Source organism: Chelon labrosus, assembly GCF_963514085.1.
Source record: "Chelon labrosus genome assembly, chromosome: 1".
In the NCBI taxonomy this organism is placed as follows: Eukaryota; Metazoa; Chordata; class Actinopteri; order Mugiliformes; family Mugilidae; genus Chelon; species Chelon labrosus.
The window spans coordinates 11,266,247-11,284,416 of record NC_140337.1 but is presented as its reverse complement, the minus strand read 5'-3'; the positions used below and the strand labels follow the sequence as shown (position 1 = coordinate 11,284,416).

The window sequence follows — 18,170 nt, the reverse complement described above, 5'->3', positions numbered from 1 at the left end:
CTTTTTCCAGTTCAGCTGTCCATCTTTATACAGTCTATGGCTAATAGTAGTACAGTATTTCAGTACACCAAGTATGGCCACTTTTTGATCTTCGCTCTCCTAGCCCTGTCAACGCCACAATAAAACCTTGAGAGAATTTATTTTTTATTTTTTGTATTCTGAGTCGTAATATGTTGTAGTGTATTAGACAGAGTAGTGCAGCAGTAGTTGCAGTCATAGTAGTTATTGTGTGTGTCTTGTCAGCATATGTGCAGCACAGTGGGACTAGTGGAAACTGTATTTCACATCTCTGTATGTTTTATTAACATATTACAGAAGTGGCAATAAACACAACTTGAATCTTAAAGACTTGAATACTTCTATCATTTATTTATTTTTTTTAAAAGAATGGCAGTAACAAAATGGACATTGGACACATCAGGTAGACACAAAGAAAGGACTGCTAGCAATGATCCATGCCTACTAGGTTGTTTGCAATAAATAAAGTGAATTAATTGGAGTTTAAAGCACCATCACGCATCTTCCAAATGTAAATTAAAGGATGGACTCGACAGATATCCAGGATGGGGAATTCACAGCTTACACCAGACAACAGCAAAACTTACATTACGCTAGATCTGTCTGAGAAAACTGAAACTTAAATTTGAGAAACTCCAAATGAAAAGGATTTATCTAACAATCTCACACTAACACCAGAACAGTACCAGCTGTGCTGACAGCTGTTTGACTGTAGATGGCAGCGTTGGTCAATATGAAGGGGCCCTTCAGTTCACTAATGTAAGACGTACTACTACAGGAAAAGTTTACTTTACAAACCACATAACTGATAGCATTTTATTGATTGTTAGTATGTGTTTATTCTCAGTAGTCAGTAGTTTCACTACTAAATGCTAAACTCAGCTATTTTATTAATCCATTATTAATAGTCACGATAAACATAGTTGTATACTTGAATACAAATAATGGTTAGTAAATATTTTGGTCCTTGTCATAAATGTAGAAAACATTAATATTGTCTAGTTATCTGTCAGCGTGATCACCTGACAGTTAGTAGTGAGGTTTTGCATAGTAACCACTTCGCAGCCAGAGTGTTGAAATTAACCCATTTACAGGAAGTGAAGCGCAACTGTGGGACTGGATAAAACTTCAGGTGCCACTTCTCATCAACTTTTACCAGGTTTCACGCAGACGGGAAGCTGTATTTTCCCCCTTTGTGTATCCTTAACAGAAAGAGGAAGCTTTCAGTTGCCAGCTAAGCGCGCTCACATGTTGTTCAAGTTCTGCCTCTCACTCAGCCCTGCACTGTGGGAAGAAAACTCGCCTCTGCTATGGACGTCTACCAGGAGGCCGTGAATTACCTCGAGTCGCAAAACGTGCCAGGTGAGGGAGAACTAAATCTTTAGGTTGCAGTCATTCATTGTGTTTGTTTGCTGATGATGCACCGTAACTTCTTCTAAACTGTGCTAGTAATACCTGTTTGGGGCATGACTATTTGAACCAAGAAGACAACACTAATGTCTGCATGCTTCAGGGAGGAAGGAATCAGATATGGGACCTTACTATAAATGTGCATATGTCTGTTGTAGTGGAAGAGGAGGCAGATGTCTTGGAGGAGGACGTTTTCCCAGAGGAGGCAGTGTCCTGTTTCCTCTCCCCTTTAAGCGGCGAGAGCATAGACTTCCCCGACACCCCAGTGAGTACTCCCTCCGTACTTTCTTGTTCTCTCTTGTGAGCGCCTGAATCTAGCTATGTTATGTAGGTATTTTAAGTAAAAACAGCCTTAAAGACTCCACTGCCTGTGGAGTATTTTGTATTGCGTTTCTCCCAGCAGATGGTTGAGACCAAAACCAGAGTTAAAAGGATTAATCTCTTTTTAATTTCACTTTGATCAGCCTTAAGGTTGGAAAATTAAGATTATTCCACAATAGGACATAAATCCTACATCTATAGTTTTTATTTCACTCTGTAGTGGGTCTCCAGTCCGTCAGTTCTTTCATTTTGAATGGCTGTCGACTTTTATTTGGGTGTATTTTGTCGGGAAACCACAAGGAACAATATGTAGAAAGTGTTCAATTCACTTTATTGCGGCTGCTCTTTGAGGTTGCACTTACAAAATTATGTTAAGCAGTTTTACTACCACATGCACCATCTTACATTAGCTTAGTTGCGTGCCAACACTTCCTAACTACCACAAACACAACTGAGGCTGATGGGAACGTCATGCCAGATCATAAAGTGGGATATCAGACACATTTAAAAGATTAATCTGATGACGGGACAGAAGGAAAAGTTCACCACGGTGATTAGTGAGAGGTTACGACTTCTTTACTTCTTCAATATTGTTGTTACCACATTAGATAAAAGTGGCAAAATACAGACAACACTATCAAACAAACAAATACCGATCTACCTCATGTCATGCAGCACATTCATGAACAAAGATACGCCCGTAATGCTTGTCAATAAGTCCAAAGACGTGATCAGTATGTAGTTTTTATTGCGTAGTGAGTGTATGTTAAGGGGCCAACTCTGTTGTAGAAGATGTTTTAACCCATTCTTTTCAACACATTTGAGATGTTTATCCTCTTTCAAAACATATGACCTTGCCCGCGTGTCTTGGATTTCTGTGCAAAACTTACTGTGGTTACTTGGTTGCTGTTGAATGTGATTCAGACGTTGTGCAGTCCGGAGGAAATGTTGGAGAAAAGGCTTGTGGTCCTGAAAGGCGTCCTGGAGAGTGAGGAACTTTATCTCAGAGAGCTGGACACCCTGCTGATGGTAACAGAAATGCACACAGAGATATGTCTCTTCTTTTTTTATTTTACCTTTAACAGTAGAGAAGAGACATGCTTTTATTGATATTACTTCTGCTTTGCTGTCCAACTATAACCACAGTCGTAAAGTAATTTATTTGAAAAGCACACTTTTTCTTCCTGTGTTATACACGTTAACGTCCAGCACTCACATTTGTGTTTAAAAAGCAGAAGCAGTTCTTCTTATTTTCTGACTGTGTTTGCTGGTTGCCTGGAAACTCATGCTAGTCTGGCTCATGCTAGTTAGTGCTATCAATATGAAACTACCACCCTTTTCTCCAGATAAAACAGGTGTTATATAACATGTGAATACTTTAAAGGCGTCTATTAACATTTGGGCCTAGCTGTTCTCAGTCTTTATACCAATCTAAGCTAACCACATGCTGGTTGTAGCTTCACATGAACTCTATAGTTTGATATCAAGCTTCTCATTTTAGCAAATAAACCTCCAAGATGTTGAATTCTTTTTTTTTTCTTTTTTTTTTTAATTTTCATAATAATCAATAGCTTCAATAAATAGTTTAGATTGAGACTGAGGCCTGTTCACAGTGGCAACATCAGCAGCAGACATGAGCATGTTTTTTCTCCTGTGTTTTACAGGATGAAGTCCAGCGCTCACTAATGTCTTAACGTCTCCATTGTTTAGCTCCCCTCTATAATGTGGTTAATGTTGGGTTCTCCATTACAGATGAAGTTCCCCCTTTCTGTATAAATATTAACACAATATTGGTTAGCTTAGCTTAACAGAAAAGATAACAAAATCCACCAATAACTCATCATATATTGTTAGTTTAAGAGGCAGATGGATTTAAATTGACAGTTCTTCTTGTTTTATGGGTGTTGTACTACTTAAGAGATAATCTGGCTAATGCTAGCTAGCACTGACCCTACTGTAAAATGTTTTCTTTTTTATATAATATGTGGATGCTTTAGAGGTGTCTTTTATCTGAACTGAACCATTATATACCAAGCTAGCTGTTCTAATTCTTTATGCTAAGCTAAGCTAGCTACTTGTGCATTTTATTATTTTTATAGTTAATATCAATCTTTTTATCTTAGTAAATATGTCCCTGCGTCTCAAAAGAAGATCTTGTTCATGTTTCAGATGATAGTCAGTAAGAGCAAAAGAGTGACACAATGATGCTACAGCTAGTAGCCTGTTAGCTAAGCTTCACAGAAAAACTTTAAAGAACAATTAACAGTTACCTTGCCTCTGTCCAAAGGCAACACCTTTAAATATCACTAATCAACATCATATATTGTTTGTTTAAAAAGCAGAAGCATGTGTTTTACCTGAACTGAACAAGGCTAGCTGTTCTCATTCTTAATGCTAAGCTAAGCTAACCACTTTCCCATTGTAGCTTCACATGCCTCTGCAGTTAGCTGTGAGAAGTTTTTTTTTTTTTTTAAGTTTCAGTTCATAACTAATAAATGCAAAAGACTGACACAATTCCCCCAGTTAATATGAAGCTATAGCTATGTAACTGGTTAGTTTAACTTAACATAAAAACTGTAAATGAGATTAAACCCTTAGCTTGTTTCTCTCCAAAGGTAACAAAATCCACTTTATAACATCCACATTATAACATCGTATCTTGTTTGTTTAAAAAGCAGAAGCACAAAAAATATAGTTCTTCTTATTTTATGGCGGTTTATGCTAGTCTCTGCTGGTCAGACGTCAAACTATTTTGGGTAGAGGCCTGTGAACAGTAGCAATAAAGTCGATTTTAGGCAGGAAGTAATGGTGCAATAATGCCTGCTCGTGCGCTATCTTGGTCAATTACTTCTTTTTTTTTTCCCGTTCTGTCAACAGTGAAGCAACCCTGTTCCCCAATTACTACAAGTTTAAATTTAACAAAACACAAAAACAGGGATGTGACAAATGAAAGGAAAGCCGATGCACTGTTTGGGTAATGTTTAGGTTGAGTGGCTGCATTTTGTCTGTGCTGCTGTAGCTGAGCAGCGAGTGTGTGTTTCTTCATTTAAACATGGTTTGTAGGCGTCATAGTTTAGCGTGTTCGCATATTCATGTCTGTCTTACTTCACCACAGCCCATTTCTCTTTTTTCTTTTAACCTTCATTTGCATGTTCCTCTCAACTACATGGGTTGGACTTAAGCTCTGTTTTTTTTTCTTTAAATCTTCCTCTGTAGCCCATGAAGGCTCTGCGGGCCTCAGCCGGGACCTCCCAGCCGGTTCTGTCCAGTCAACAGGTCCAGACTGTTTTCTACCAGGTACCTGAGCTCAGAGATGTGCACCAGAGCTTCTACTCAGGCCTCAAGGCCCGTCTGAATGCTCACAGCCAGCAGACTGATGGTACCTCTGTTGAAGAACCAGCAACAAGATACAAAGACACTCTGACAGTGGGGGACCTGTTTCTAAAAATCGTAAGTTTACTGTAGCTTTTTTGTTTGTAACCTGTGAACCCATAGAGAAAACAGTGGAAAACCTTGAAACATACACAGATCAGACATAACCTTATGACCACCTGCCTAATATTGTGTAGGTCTCCCTTGTGTCTCCAAAGCAGTTCTGACTAGTCAGAGAATGGACATGGGATGTCCCAGCAGAATGTTGGATTGTCACAAGACAGTCAATGTTATTCACTACTCCTGTCAGTGGTTTTAATGTTGTGCCTTTTCTTTGCATTGGTGCAGTCTAGAACATTTCAACAAACTATTGTTGCAAGACAAGTATTAATCTTTCTGTGAGCAACCATAATCAGGCTTTTTTTCACAAATGGTATTTTGATGTGGCCTTTGTTCGTTGTAACACCTGTGCTCCAATTGTCACATTGTTGTTAAGTACCCTCACATCTCTAACTGCTTCTGTCGTGAAGCCCAAAATGTTAAACACGCTCACCACTTGGAAAAACTAACCAGAAAACTACTAACACAAGTAATAAAGTAAATGTTTTATTTATTTATGAATACATTTTAGGTCTTCTCTAGCATCAGACCACACCTTATGTAGGGTGTCACTGACAATGGAAATTATAATGTCATCTGCAAAGGTGTCATTTTATAGAGGTGTTAAAAGTCAGATCATTTTAGAAAGGAAACTACAGACGCTAAGTATTCTTTACTGACTTTCATTCAGACTCTCTCCTTCATCCACTCTATTGCTTTTGCAGGTGAACCAGATCGGTCTGTACGGCGGCTTCATTGAAAACTATGAGAATGCTGTTGAAGTTGTTAGGAAGTGCACACACTCGGACCCTCGCTTCCGAACTCTGGCCCAGGTAGCAAAAACCCTGCGTTTCCCGAAAAAAACAGCATAAACACATGAGTACTCATCTAACATGTTAGTTTATCTGTTGCTTTTCCAGAGCATGATGTCTAACAATGGAGTGGACAAAGCTCGGACTAAGTACACATTTGAAGGTATCTACTCTAAATGCATGTTTTCACTGAATGCATTTTTGTCTCTCTGTATCTAATATCTGTCTTTCACTTTACAGCTCTGCTGTACAAGCCTTTGGACCGAGTAACCAAGACGACATTAGTGCTGCAAGTGAGGATAAACCCTCATTTATGCTTATTTTTTAAACTTACATTTCAATTCCTGAAAACCTCCAGTTTTACCCCTCGCATTATTGTTTGCTCATCTCTTGCATCAATAATTTGATAAATAGTTTCCCTGGAGCACAGTGCAACAATTTTTTTGCAGGGAATGATCGGTTTCTCAGTTGTTCTCTGACTTAGCAGCCTCTCTGTGATCTTGTAGGACCTTTTGAAGACGACACCAGAGGAGCACGCAGATTACGCAGCCTTACAGGAAGCTCTGAGATTGTCTAGGAGCTTCCTTTCTGGTGTCAACGAGAGTTCACAATGTAAACGAGAGGTCACGCTCAGTCACGGCATGGTGAGTCCCGTGTTGTGCAAAATATGTCCAAAATTTGAATGCCACGTTAATTTGCACATGCGCCAACCCCGGCGACCACAGTCTCATGAAAGCATACCCATAACGTGTGCTGCATTGTGTTTGTGTGTGCCCTTCCAGAGACGTCAGCTGATGCGCGATGGCTTTGTGGTGGATGCGAGTGAAGGGGATCGCAGCCTACGTCACCTCTTCCTTTACACCGACCTGCTGCTGTGCACCAGATTCAAACATGCAGCCAGAGGGTGAGTAGAGCAGGAGAGAGCACCGTGGCTTGTGGGAAATGTGGTATGAGAACCTCGCAGCTGCTAACCTGCACGCACAATATGCATCTGCTTGTTCTCAACTGTTTTTCAAGTAGTGATGTTAAAACTACACACTTCTGTTATTGCCAGTAAAGACACCTTCACATGTTTCTTCCAGGAAGCAGGACCAGTACAGGTTCTGTTGGTATGTGCCTCTCGCTGGTCTCAGACTTCGCTGGGTTGCAGACCAGGAACGACCGCACGACACCAACGTCCGCTTGCACACCTTAAGAACCAAGATGTACCTCCTACGGCAGCAGCTGCAGCAACAGGTGGTGTGTGTTAAAGAGACACAGAGAGAAGAGTATGGCCAGTCGTTTTAACACATGAGTGAAACATAAACATTTCTTTGCATAAAGAAGCGGTCCAGGGGCCTGGCTCTGGTGGCTCGTAGCAGGAAGAAGCTGGAACAGATGGAGATACTGCTGCTCACGCTGTCTCCTGCTTACAGACTGGAACTTCACAGCCCCAGTGGCAAGGTACACGACATACAAATATCGTCGATATGGTTTCCGTTTCGGTTGATAACAGACTAACAATATAAAACAATGTCTTCGTCTCACTGTAGAGCCACACTCTTGTCTTCTCGTCCCTGTATGAACTAGAAGACTGGAGAGAAGCCATCCATAAACTGACCACAGACAGTGAGTTCACAGCTTTAATTGCAAGATGTACTCAAACTACAATTGCACGAGAAAATGATTGTGTTTAGCGTGCTCATCTGGGTCCGGATGAACATGTTATTAGCATTAGCATTAGCATCATTAGTATTTCAACTGTTAAAGAAAGAAAATAAATACCTCTGTCCTACAATAAATCAGAACCAGTTTGTTGTAAACGAATTCAACTCAGCAGCTACTCTTCTGTCCATCACCACATAAAGACTGCCCAAATGTCTTGATTGGTCCATCAGATTTATGCCGGGGCATAATCAGTTCCCAAGGGAGTGACTCCAGACCAACTTACCTACACAAAATCCTGGTTACTGATTGCTGTTTACAACAGAAAATGACAATGACTGAATGGAAACTACTGAGGATATTTACTCTGCTTTGGGTTCGATATTTAGCCACATAGTTTCCACTGTATGTGTTGGTGAATCCGGTGTCCTGTGGCCTGATTTTCAGCTGCCAAGTATATTTGGTACTTTCTTACCAAAAGACAAAAATCCGCCACTGTAGAAGTGGAGGATTATGTGTGCAGGTACAGAAGTCACCAGCAGTCAAAAATCAGGGTAGGACACACACCTGCAGCAGTGTGTCTCTTTCCGAGAACTCCACCTAGCATTGGCTAGTTTCTCAAAATTGTATTTAGAGCTTATCCATTTCTCAGAATTTGAGAAATGGCATTTAAACGCGCAAACACAAAAACAGGAAACCTAAAGATAATCTAAACACATCCTCTGTCTTGTAACAAAATAGTACAGTGACGATTCGCCTTTTCTCAAAAACTGCAAATGCAAATTTAGAGTTAACGTCGAGTTCAGATACTATTACGCATGTGCTAAAATAAACTATACATCATCAACTGAGGTGCGAGAGTGTAGCTTAGAGTGTTTGACGGGTGTTTGACGAGGCGTCGTTCCTTTTTTAGATGGTGCTTTCTTAACAGTCAAAAAAGTGTTGGCTCTCATGAAGTGTAGTTTCAGGCAGCGTCGCCTCATTTCTATTTGCAAGAGAGTGATAGCTGCCTAATATGAGCGAATCAGATAAATAAGATATCTACTCTCTAGCGATGCAGCTACTCTAGATGATTAGGCTATGTCGCCTGTTCCGCTGAGACTAAATGTACACCACAGGTTTAGATTAGACTAAACATTCATCCCTGCATCTGATAAGATTTGTTTCCATGACGATGCATATGAAAAATAGAAACTCCTTTAAGGAATTTTAGGGTATTATGGTACGAATATGGATAGAGTGAATTTTTTTAGAACTGTGTTTGTCATCTCTTTGTTTCCAGTGGACCTCTCTATCTGATATGTTTTGTTTGTTTTTTTTTCCATCATCACCGCTCTGTATTCTGATTGGTTCCTATATTTGTCCCATGTTCTTTGTCAGACATAGAAACCGTTCCTCCCGACCTGCTAACTCTCACCAGTGCATGTGTGAAACTGAGAATGACACAGCAGCCGCCGCTTCACAGCGCCAACGCCGGTAGAGCCTCCCTCTCAGCCCATCCTCACCACAGAATCACTTCCTGTGTCTCAGATACAATGCTATGACTGCGTGAGGCGTTACCTTTGTTCCACTCACGTTGCCCACAGTCATTTCTGACATTTCTTCATGTCCTCCTAGTTTGCACGTTTTTTTCTATCCTGATTAAAGATTTTTCTCCTTCTCTCTCACCAGTGGAGGACGATAAGTCGTTATGTGGGACTCTGAGCGTGGCGATCCACTCTGCCGTTGGTCTGCAGCAACCAGCTTGTATGTTTGTCCCTTTTCAACAATTAGCCACTCCAAATTAAAAGTTTCCATTAAAACATCATAAAGATAGACAGCAAGTTTCCAAAAGACATTGGGAAAGAGATTGGCAAATCGTCATTTCTCTGTCTCTCTCTCTCTCAGGTGTATATGTGTGCGTAGAAGTGGATGGCTATGAGTTTTACGATAAACAGGCCCAGACACGGTCTTCAGTCCACAGTCTTAACCCGCACTGGGACGAGGTTAGACTCTTTTTAAAATCACATTTATTAACTGTATGTATCTTTTCTACATGTGTTATAAATGTACAAATGAAACACCAAATCCAAAACTTCTGAGTGGACGTCTTATAGCTTTGACAGATGCAGTGGGGTAGAGGATTTACCCATAAATGACCTGCGTGTCTAGACAGCATCCGACACAATGTCAGGGTTTGTTTCAACTCCGAGGATTAAATAGGTCTGCACTGTTCTCTGAGCACGCCGTGCTTTAAACATTACCAGCAGCAGTAAAATCGACTGTAAATCCAACTGGCAACTAGGACTGAACGGCTTAGAACGAGACACGAGAAGGCTACAGTCTGCCACAGTTCAGTTTCTGTGTTAACTACCTCTTCCTTGTTTCAAACAGGAGCTGTCCTTCCAGGTGGACGGTGCGCGGAACATGAGGGTGCTCTGTGTGAGTCAGTCGGACGGACAGGACGATGCCGTTCTGGGGAAAACTACTGTGGAGGTATGAAGATAGTGAGGAAATTTAGCTTCAGCTTCATTATCAAAAAGGCTGGCTTGCAGGAAGGTACTGACGCTGGCAAAGGACATGAAAGGGTCAAAAACCTGGGTGAGCCTAAAATCCGTCTAAAGCTGCAAGTTGTTTTAAACAGCGGATTAGATAACTACACGTGCCCCACACTGACAAACCCACAGAGATCTGTTGCACAACTCTGAAGTTCCTCTGAGATTTCCCGGGATTTCTTAGTACTATTGGCTAATGGGTTCGCTCACTGAGCTCATCGGTGATTCCAGCTGCAACAGGAAACTCATTACAGCAAGTTTGTTTCTTTAAATTGGGGTTGTATGAGGTAACGAAAGGCATCTGAATCACACGATAGCACTAACACAAAACACTCTGGTCTGTCTGCAACTCCCGTGTTTTGCAAGATAAAAATGTCTGGTTATTGTGTTGTCAGTGTCATCATAACAATATGTCACAAATAAAATAATACCTGCTTCTGTCTGTTTAGGAAAAACAGTCCTGGACAATGTTCCAAGTCTTTTTATTTTTACATGTTTTGTGTGTTTTCAGCTTGAATCTAAAACTCTAACCAAGCGGTGGAGGAGGCAGACTCTACAGCTCAGCCAGGTGGAGGTGACCCTCTCCCTGAAGTACTGTCCCCACCCGCTGGAACCGCCCAGCAACTCAGTTCAACAACCGCCTGTCTTCTGTGTCCCCATTGAAACTGTGGCGCAGTAAGTCCCCGCCTTTGTCTGCTGAACCCCATCTGGGCTGTCTGGGAGAGTTCAAACGTAGTGAAACTGAAAGCTGCAGCTCGATTCAGAGTTTTATTTCCTTTGTGTGTCACTTGTGAGAAGCTGGAATATAGGGAAGCAAAAGTGCTGCAAAATGAAACTTATGAAGCTTTTTTTTAAACCTTGTCTGTCAGACAGGAGGGAGTACTGGTTCCTCATGTGGTGCGATGCTGTGTGGAGGAGGTGGAGAGGAGAGGCATGGAGGAGGTGGGAATCTACAGGATTTCAGGGACCTCCAGTGACATCGCCGCGCTCAAGGCTGCGTTCAACAGCAGTAAGAAAACACACAGCAAAGACATCAGCTTTCTGTTAGCGTGTGCTGTGACTAACTGAGACAGTCCAGGCTAACAGTTGCAACACGTGGATCGCTATTCTCAAACAAACTACAGCTTCCATCCTGGGGATTTTAACAACACAACAGTCTGCAGGCATGCTAGCGTGAAGTTGCACACAGCGGCACTTTTAGCTAATTGCTCACAGTGATAATGCTAGTGTGTTGATGTTTGGCTGTTATAAGCTAGCCTTTAACACAAAGTATAACCTGGACTCAAATTAATGTGATTCATTTACACATTTTGTCACAAGACCCAAGTATTGAAGGGACCATGTGAAAGATCGGGAAATCTTCCCAAGTAATCCTCTGGGGACCATGAATGTCTAATGTGTTTAAAGACCATGTCCATCATGCAAAAATGTTAACTTTAAAACTGCTCTACAGGAAGTTAGTGTCACCAAAATCATTATCATTCATCCTCTGGGGACCATCAATGTCTGAACAACATGTGATGGCAATTTGTTGAATTATTCAGCAACAAGAACAACTGAAAGGACAGGTATCACGAAAATCATTAGGATGTGTCCTCTGGAGACCACAAAAGCCTGTATTAAAATTCTTTGCAGTTAGGAGTTATCCTCCGGTGACCATGAATTTCTGTGCTAAATTATATTGTAATTCATCAGTATTTCACTCTTGAGCAAAGATGTGAACCTCAATGTTGGTCTAAATGAAGTCAGCCTTCATTAGAGCATTTGGATTCATCCTCTGAGGACCACGACTATTTGTACTGAATCTGGCTGTAAAGAAAATATATACAAAACTGATGATCCCTAATATTGTTTGACCTCAGGGTTGCTCAAAAGGAAGTCATTCGATCATTAGGGTTCAACCTCTGAGGACCATGACTGGGAGTACTAAATAGCATGGCAGTCAGTCATCCCAAAATGTTGACATCAAGGCTAGACTACAGGAAATGGTAGCGATCCCCAAAAGCTAGAATTCATCTCCTGGCACCTTTGCAGATTTTTATCAGTCCATCCTAAAGAACTAATGAAGTGATGAACTGAGAAGCTGAAACACCAACACTGTCATCCCTGCTAGCTTCCTCGCTTAAAAAGCGACAGTTTGGCTTAAAACACGTGATGGCCATAAAAACGTTTCAATAAAGCTCAGTGTTTTTGAGCAGGCCATGTTGGACATTCATGCCTCAAGCATTACTGTTTGAGTAAAGACCGTGAGAAACTTTGACTCATAGCCCACTGCTGCTCTACATGCTCATTGCACTTCACATTCCTGTTATGTGTCGTGCGTATAAAGAAGGAAGTGTGCGTCAAAAGAAGAGCCACCAGTATTGATCATAATGTGTTTGTTCTGACCAGATCTGCGTGAAGCGGTAACCAGGCTGAGATGTGCAGAGGTGAATGCCGTCTCTGGCGTTCTCAAGCTTTACTTCAGAGAGCTGCCTGAACCGCTTGTACCCGCTGAGCTGTTTCAGAGTCTGTCAAGAACTCTGGGTGAGACAAACACACGACCAGAATATGACATTTAGAGGCTTTTTCTTCTATACGCTGTCAGCATTGTTTGGGTTTTTACTCACTTCCTGTCTGTTGTTGGACACCTACACAAAGGAAATAGGTTTGATTCAATCTCAGAAATCAGTTCTCTTTCATGTCTTTCTATTTAAGACGTCCTCATTGCCGAAGAAAAGTTCTTGTTTGATATAAAATCTATATATAAAACAATATGGTCAAGGATAATAGTCTTATATAATTAAATAGCTTATATAATTTAACTGCATATAAACTTATTCCTCTGTAGAAATCCAAGACATGAACTCGCGGCTGGCCTCAATGTTGTCCCTGCTGCAATCTTGTCCCGACGCCAACCGCCAGACCTTCTTCTACCTCCTGCATCATCTCCAACGGTCTGAATCATTAATAACTAAAATAAATGGCATTTTATTATGTAACAAAATTTACTGCATTTTCCTGAAGCCACTAATTTATGTTTTTACTGATAATCAGAGTCTGTGCCGCTACATCCAGTTTCCTGCACTTCATATTTGTTTTTATTCTTTATCCAGAGTCTCAGAGAGGCAAGACGTCAACAAGATGTCTCTGCTAAACCTGGCTACAGTGTTTGGTCCCAGCCTCTTACGCCCCCCGGTGGCTGGACTGGGGTACAATGGCCCCACTGTGGATATCTCTAAGGAGGTGGAGGTACAGGTAAGCATGGGGACGTGGAGAAAAGGATATTAATTATATTACTTCCATTTTTAAACTAAAAATACAATAGTAAAACATATTGAGAATAAGAAAGAATTAGTTAAAAGACCAAATCTGCAACAAGACATGTTATTTTTCGGTTTGAAACATTTTGGGTTTGTTTTAAATATCACTTTGCAATCAAGTCAGATGAAATTATTTAATTTCAAAAAATCTTAATGAGACCATTTGAAGCATAGCGTTACTGAAGTGTTAGTTTATGTAACAGAAATGTTAAACTCAAGGTTGCTCTTCAGTCCACAGAGTTACCGATGACCAAAACCATTAGAATTTATCCTCTGGAGGCCACGAATGTCTGTACCTAATTAAATGGCAATCCATCAATATTTCACTCTTAAACACAAATGTTTTCCTCAGAACTGCTCTACAGGACAGTGGACAGTGGATCACCAAATAAGCTAGAATTCCTCCTCTGGGGACCACGATACTAACTACTATACTAAAACTAAACTATAATATTTTGTAGCCATAGCTACAGCAACAGCACAGACCACACGCAGACCCCAACGCTGTAGCTGACATGCACCTTCCCAGAAAAGTAACTATGTGTCATGGTGACACAGACCACAAGAGCTGTGTTTGGTCCACTTGGTACTAGCGTGTTTCCGCGTTAGTATTTCTGGCTGAAATATCAGCAGCTTTTTAATCAATTGTTTTGGATCAAGAAAGATGGAACACATCGAGGAAAATTTAACTGAGGAGGTTCATAGATACAAACATTTGTATGACTCATCTTTGGTGAAATTCGCGGTGAAAGTTTCAGTCGCTATTGTTGAAAGTGAAGCAGGAAGTAGAAACAAAAGTTAACCAGACTCAGCTTTTAGGTGGCATTTTTACAGGGCGAGTCAGACTGATGAGCACAAAAGTACAAATGGCTTGCACTGGCGTTGGCTACAAGCGTGGGTTACGACATGCCGTAGTATTTTAAATTAGCCTTTAGCCAAAAATGTTTACCTCAGAGTTGCACTACAGGAAGGGACAGGGAATCACAGAAACCATTACAACTCCTCCTCTTGGGACCACAATCATCTGTACAAAATGTTCTAGCAAATCATGACATCTCATTCTTGGCCACAAAATGTTAAAGGTTCCTCTACAGAAAAGCTCAGAAATCCGCAAATTCTGAAGAATTCCTCCTCTGGAGACCAAGAATGTCTGCAAAATGCTAAATGTCATGGCAACCCATCAATGCTCTCAACCACAAATGTTCCTCAGAGTTTCTCCACAGTAAAGGACAGAGAATCACCAAAACCATCAGAATTCTTCCTCTGGGGATCACGATTGTCCAAACTTAATTGTGTATCACAGATATTTAACTCTCAGCCAAAAATGTTTACCTCAAGCCAAAAATGTTTACCTCAAGGTTGGTTTATGGGAAAGGTCAAGGTTCACCAAAATCAATATCAGTCAGAATCTAGTATTTATCCTCTAGGACAAAGAATGTCTGTACTAATTTTCCCTTAGTACTAAATTTCCAATCCATTGACAACAATCAAAGTACATTTTGTTATGCAATTGTACAACGAAATTACATGGTCGGATGGGGAGTTAGTTCTTAGCCGCTGCGACCGGAGGAAACCGGAGTGCCCAGAGGAAACCCATGCAAACACGGGGAGAATATACCAGGCCACACCAAGGACCAATTGTTGCCCTCAAGATATAGAAAAGGCCAGGGTTCCTCCTCTGGAGACCAAGAATGCCTGTACCAACTCTCTTGTCCAAAAACATTCACATCTAGGTTACAGGAAGTCAGGGGTTAGGAAAGTCCATTTAATCCATCCCGTTAGCTGTTATATAACACTGATGAATATTTACCTGAGGCGTAATTGTAACTTAATACACTCCTTCTTCTGTCTGTGTGCACACGTGTCTGTGTGGGTTCAGGTTCAAGTGGTTTTCTGCTACCTGCAGTGCAACAACCTCCCCGAAGCCCAGATCTCTCTGCCACATGACACAGACGCTGAAGATGAGACCACCCACATCTGAGACCACCATCTGTGTCGCGGCTGGCAGGGAGGTTAAATAACAATCGTAGAAACATCCGAATGAGGACTGTAAGACGATGAGGGTATTTATTAATTAAAACATTTGGAATGTTTGGGGTTTGTTTTTGTCATTTATTCTGTAACATTAAAATTTGTAAAAATGTTTGTATATAATATTTGTATATTTGCATGGATGTCACACAATATAAACGTGACAAGTTTTTTTTTTTTCATATGATACAAAAACGCTCAAATACCTGCAATGGTTTATGTTTAAAAGTTATTCAAAATAATACGCTACAGGGTTTATTTGGACTTTTTGTCCATGTCAGCTTACAGTTTTTTCTGGACCCGCATATAGCCGTCGAAAATACGGTTTCCACGTAAACTCCACTTATTATCTTCCACAGTAAAAGCTAATTTGAATTAAATAAAAGTGAAATCAAGACATTAGTACACTTGGATGTAGGGTGCTGACTGTTCTCTAACAATTTTAATATGTGGCTGATACGGCTGAGAACGTTTGTGACTTTATTTTAAGAATGACAGCAGCCGATACTCACACATCCGGATCAGAGTGACTCTAACCACAGCCAGCCGGCCTTATTATAAAAACTGTAAAGTTATACTCTCTTATGTGTGTTTGCCGTCCTCGAGCCGGGCCGTAACATAATCTGTAACAAGTTGTTCTTAGTTTGTTTTTTTGTTGTTGTTTTTTCTTTTGCAAATGTTTCAGAGACACTGTATAGGTTGTGAGTTTTTAAAATAAAGCTATGTTAGTTCTGATATGATTTAGCTTTGATTGCTTTCTAATTTGTAGTGGGGGGGGGGAAACTTTATATATCCACTGTAAATACCCAGGACTCTCTAGAAAGTAGTAAGTATTCATATATTTTATTATCACGGTTAAAGCCATCTAATTCAAAACAAATTAATAAAACTAAAGCTTATAATTTTTATAATTATTTGAGGCTTCGTGCAAAGTAGAACATTTTAAGTTATACCAGCTGAAGTGTCTTAAACTGGTCAAACATTAGATGAACTGGGTGGCACCGAGAGCAATGTCAGGCTGAAATGTGGCCGAGGAAAAATCAGGGGTACACATGTTGTAAAAAGGTCAGAGGTCACCTCCCCGAGCCTGAAATCCAATCGGTCACGGTTCAGATCCAACTAGACGGAGTTCACCACAGAGTGCACGCCCCATAAAAGTCATGAGCACACACGTAAACGGCACGTTGGAGGCCCACGCACACACACACACACGGCCCATGCTCGACCCATCCACGCCACAGATGGGAGTCCCTTTTCAACCGCGCCACCTGGGCAGGCCGGGCTAGTGTTACCTCCAAACTTTTACCCCCGAAACCCCCTCCTCAGCCTTTTGATCGCTAATCCCGGACCCCAAGTCCAGCTCTCTCGGTACTAATAGACTGGAGAGTGTGTGCGGATGCCATAACAACATCCAGAACAAGCCCCCCTCCCAGAACCCACCAAAAAAAAAAAAGAAGAATCGAATCGTGGGATCACCCAGTTGCACCCTGCCTCATAAATCACCTGTCCCCTCTAACACGGTGGCTGCCAAAATAAGGTTCCGCTTGACGACTACAAAGACAAAACGAGGTTCCCATTGCAGACTACAAAGGGAGAGCGGAGCTGAGGAAGGCCTGAGACGTCCCAGACGTTTGTGGCCCCGAGACGCGGGGACCAGGCGACTGCTCGACACCTGGGACTGGTGGGAACATTTTAACGGGGAGAAGTCAACTCATGGCCATGTGTCTGCTTCAAAACCATCACACGGTGACACATGGAAATTCGGGTCGTTTGTCATGAACCTGTTTTGGCAGGATGAAAGACCACAGCAGGTTTTTTTTTTTTTTTACCACAAGTTCATTATTTTAAGCTCATTTTATACTGATGCGGCTTTGAGGATATGGTTCAACAGGAAAAATAAAGAAGAAGCGGTGATTTTATGACAGTTTCGGACCTACATTTTAAAGGAGAAGTTTTAACAAACGTGACGATCAAATTAAATTAAATGAGACCCTTATCTACGGTCTCATTTTAGATTGCTATGCGTTCTAAATGCTTCTGCTTGGATGTTTAGCTACAGCTCTCTGACTTCTGCTTTCAGTTTTATTTATTACTGGTCCTTTTATAAAAGTTTTTGAAGGTGCAAACTCTACACTCTAAAAACAGATTACCCAAATTGTGATCTTAGTGGCCTTTAGAATCTGTTCTATGCACACTTTTTATAACTTTATCACCAATATATTTACACAGAATCCATTTGTTTCTAATGCTATGTCAAAGTGTGACTGGTTTTTGAAGCCATTTGTCTTAATTCCATTTTTTATTTTTTTGCCAGTAAGTCACAATGACTTTAAAAGAGGAAATGTTGCTGGTGCGCACATGTTTGTAAGGCCATGTTGCGGCCGTGTGTGTCTCCGTGTGTGTGTGTGTGTGTGTGTGTGCGTCATGCCCGGAGCTGTGCCATGCTTGATTAGTCCTAATCTAGCTGGGAGTCGGGTTGCTGTGTCGGCGGCGTGTCTGTATGGAAGGCATGCAGGCTGCGGATCACAGGGATTGACCCTCTGCCTCTCAGGTTAACAGAAGCCCCGTGTGTTTGTGTGTGCGCGCCCCGAAAATAGTGAACTTGGACTTCAAGCTCTTGGGTGTGA

General features: G+C 41.2%; 1 protein-coding gene across 1 annotated transcript; it reads left to right on the top strand.

Moving 5' to 3' along the window:
* The first annotated feature begins 849 nt into the window (after window positions 1-849).
* On the top strand, window positions 850-16,278 carry LOC311494233 (breakpoint cluster region protein). Its single transcript, XM_084553175.1, has 22 exons — window positions 850-1,380; window positions 1,587-1,693; window positions 2,674-2,778; window positions 4,966-5,199; window positions 5,946-6,053; window positions 6,141-6,195; window positions 6,273-6,325; window positions 6,539-6,676; window positions 6,815-6,936; window positions 7,115-7,268; window positions 7,356-7,475; window positions 7,565-7,640; window positions 9,057-9,152; window positions 9,348-9,422; window positions 9,564-9,661; window positions 10,050-10,151; window positions 10,722-10,885; window positions 11,080-11,219; window positions 12,602-12,736; window positions 13,041-13,146; window positions 13,306-13,447; window positions 15,392-16,278. The coding sequence occupies exons 1-22, from the start codon at window positions 1,329-1,331 to the stop codon at window positions 15,491-15,493; spliced, it is 2,484 nt and encodes an 827-aa protein (XP_084409301.1). The 5' UTR covers window positions 850-1,328; the 3' UTR covers window positions 15,494-16,278.
* The last annotated feature ends 1,892 nt before the right edge of the window (window positions 16,279-18,170 follow it).

Coding starts and splice junctions, on each gene's coding strand:
- LOC311494233 (XM_084553175.1), top strand. CDS start 1,329: ATGGACGTCTACCAGGAGGCCGTGAATTACCTCGAGTCGCAAAACGTG. Junction 6,937..7,114: donor TTCAAACATGCAGCCAGAGG/GTGAGTAGAGCA, acceptor TGTTTCTTCCAG/GAAGCAGGACCAGTACAGGT. Junction 7,476..7,564: donor TTCACAGCCCCAGTGGCAAG/GTACACGACATA, acceptor GTCTCACTGTAG/AGCCACACTCTTGTCTTCTC.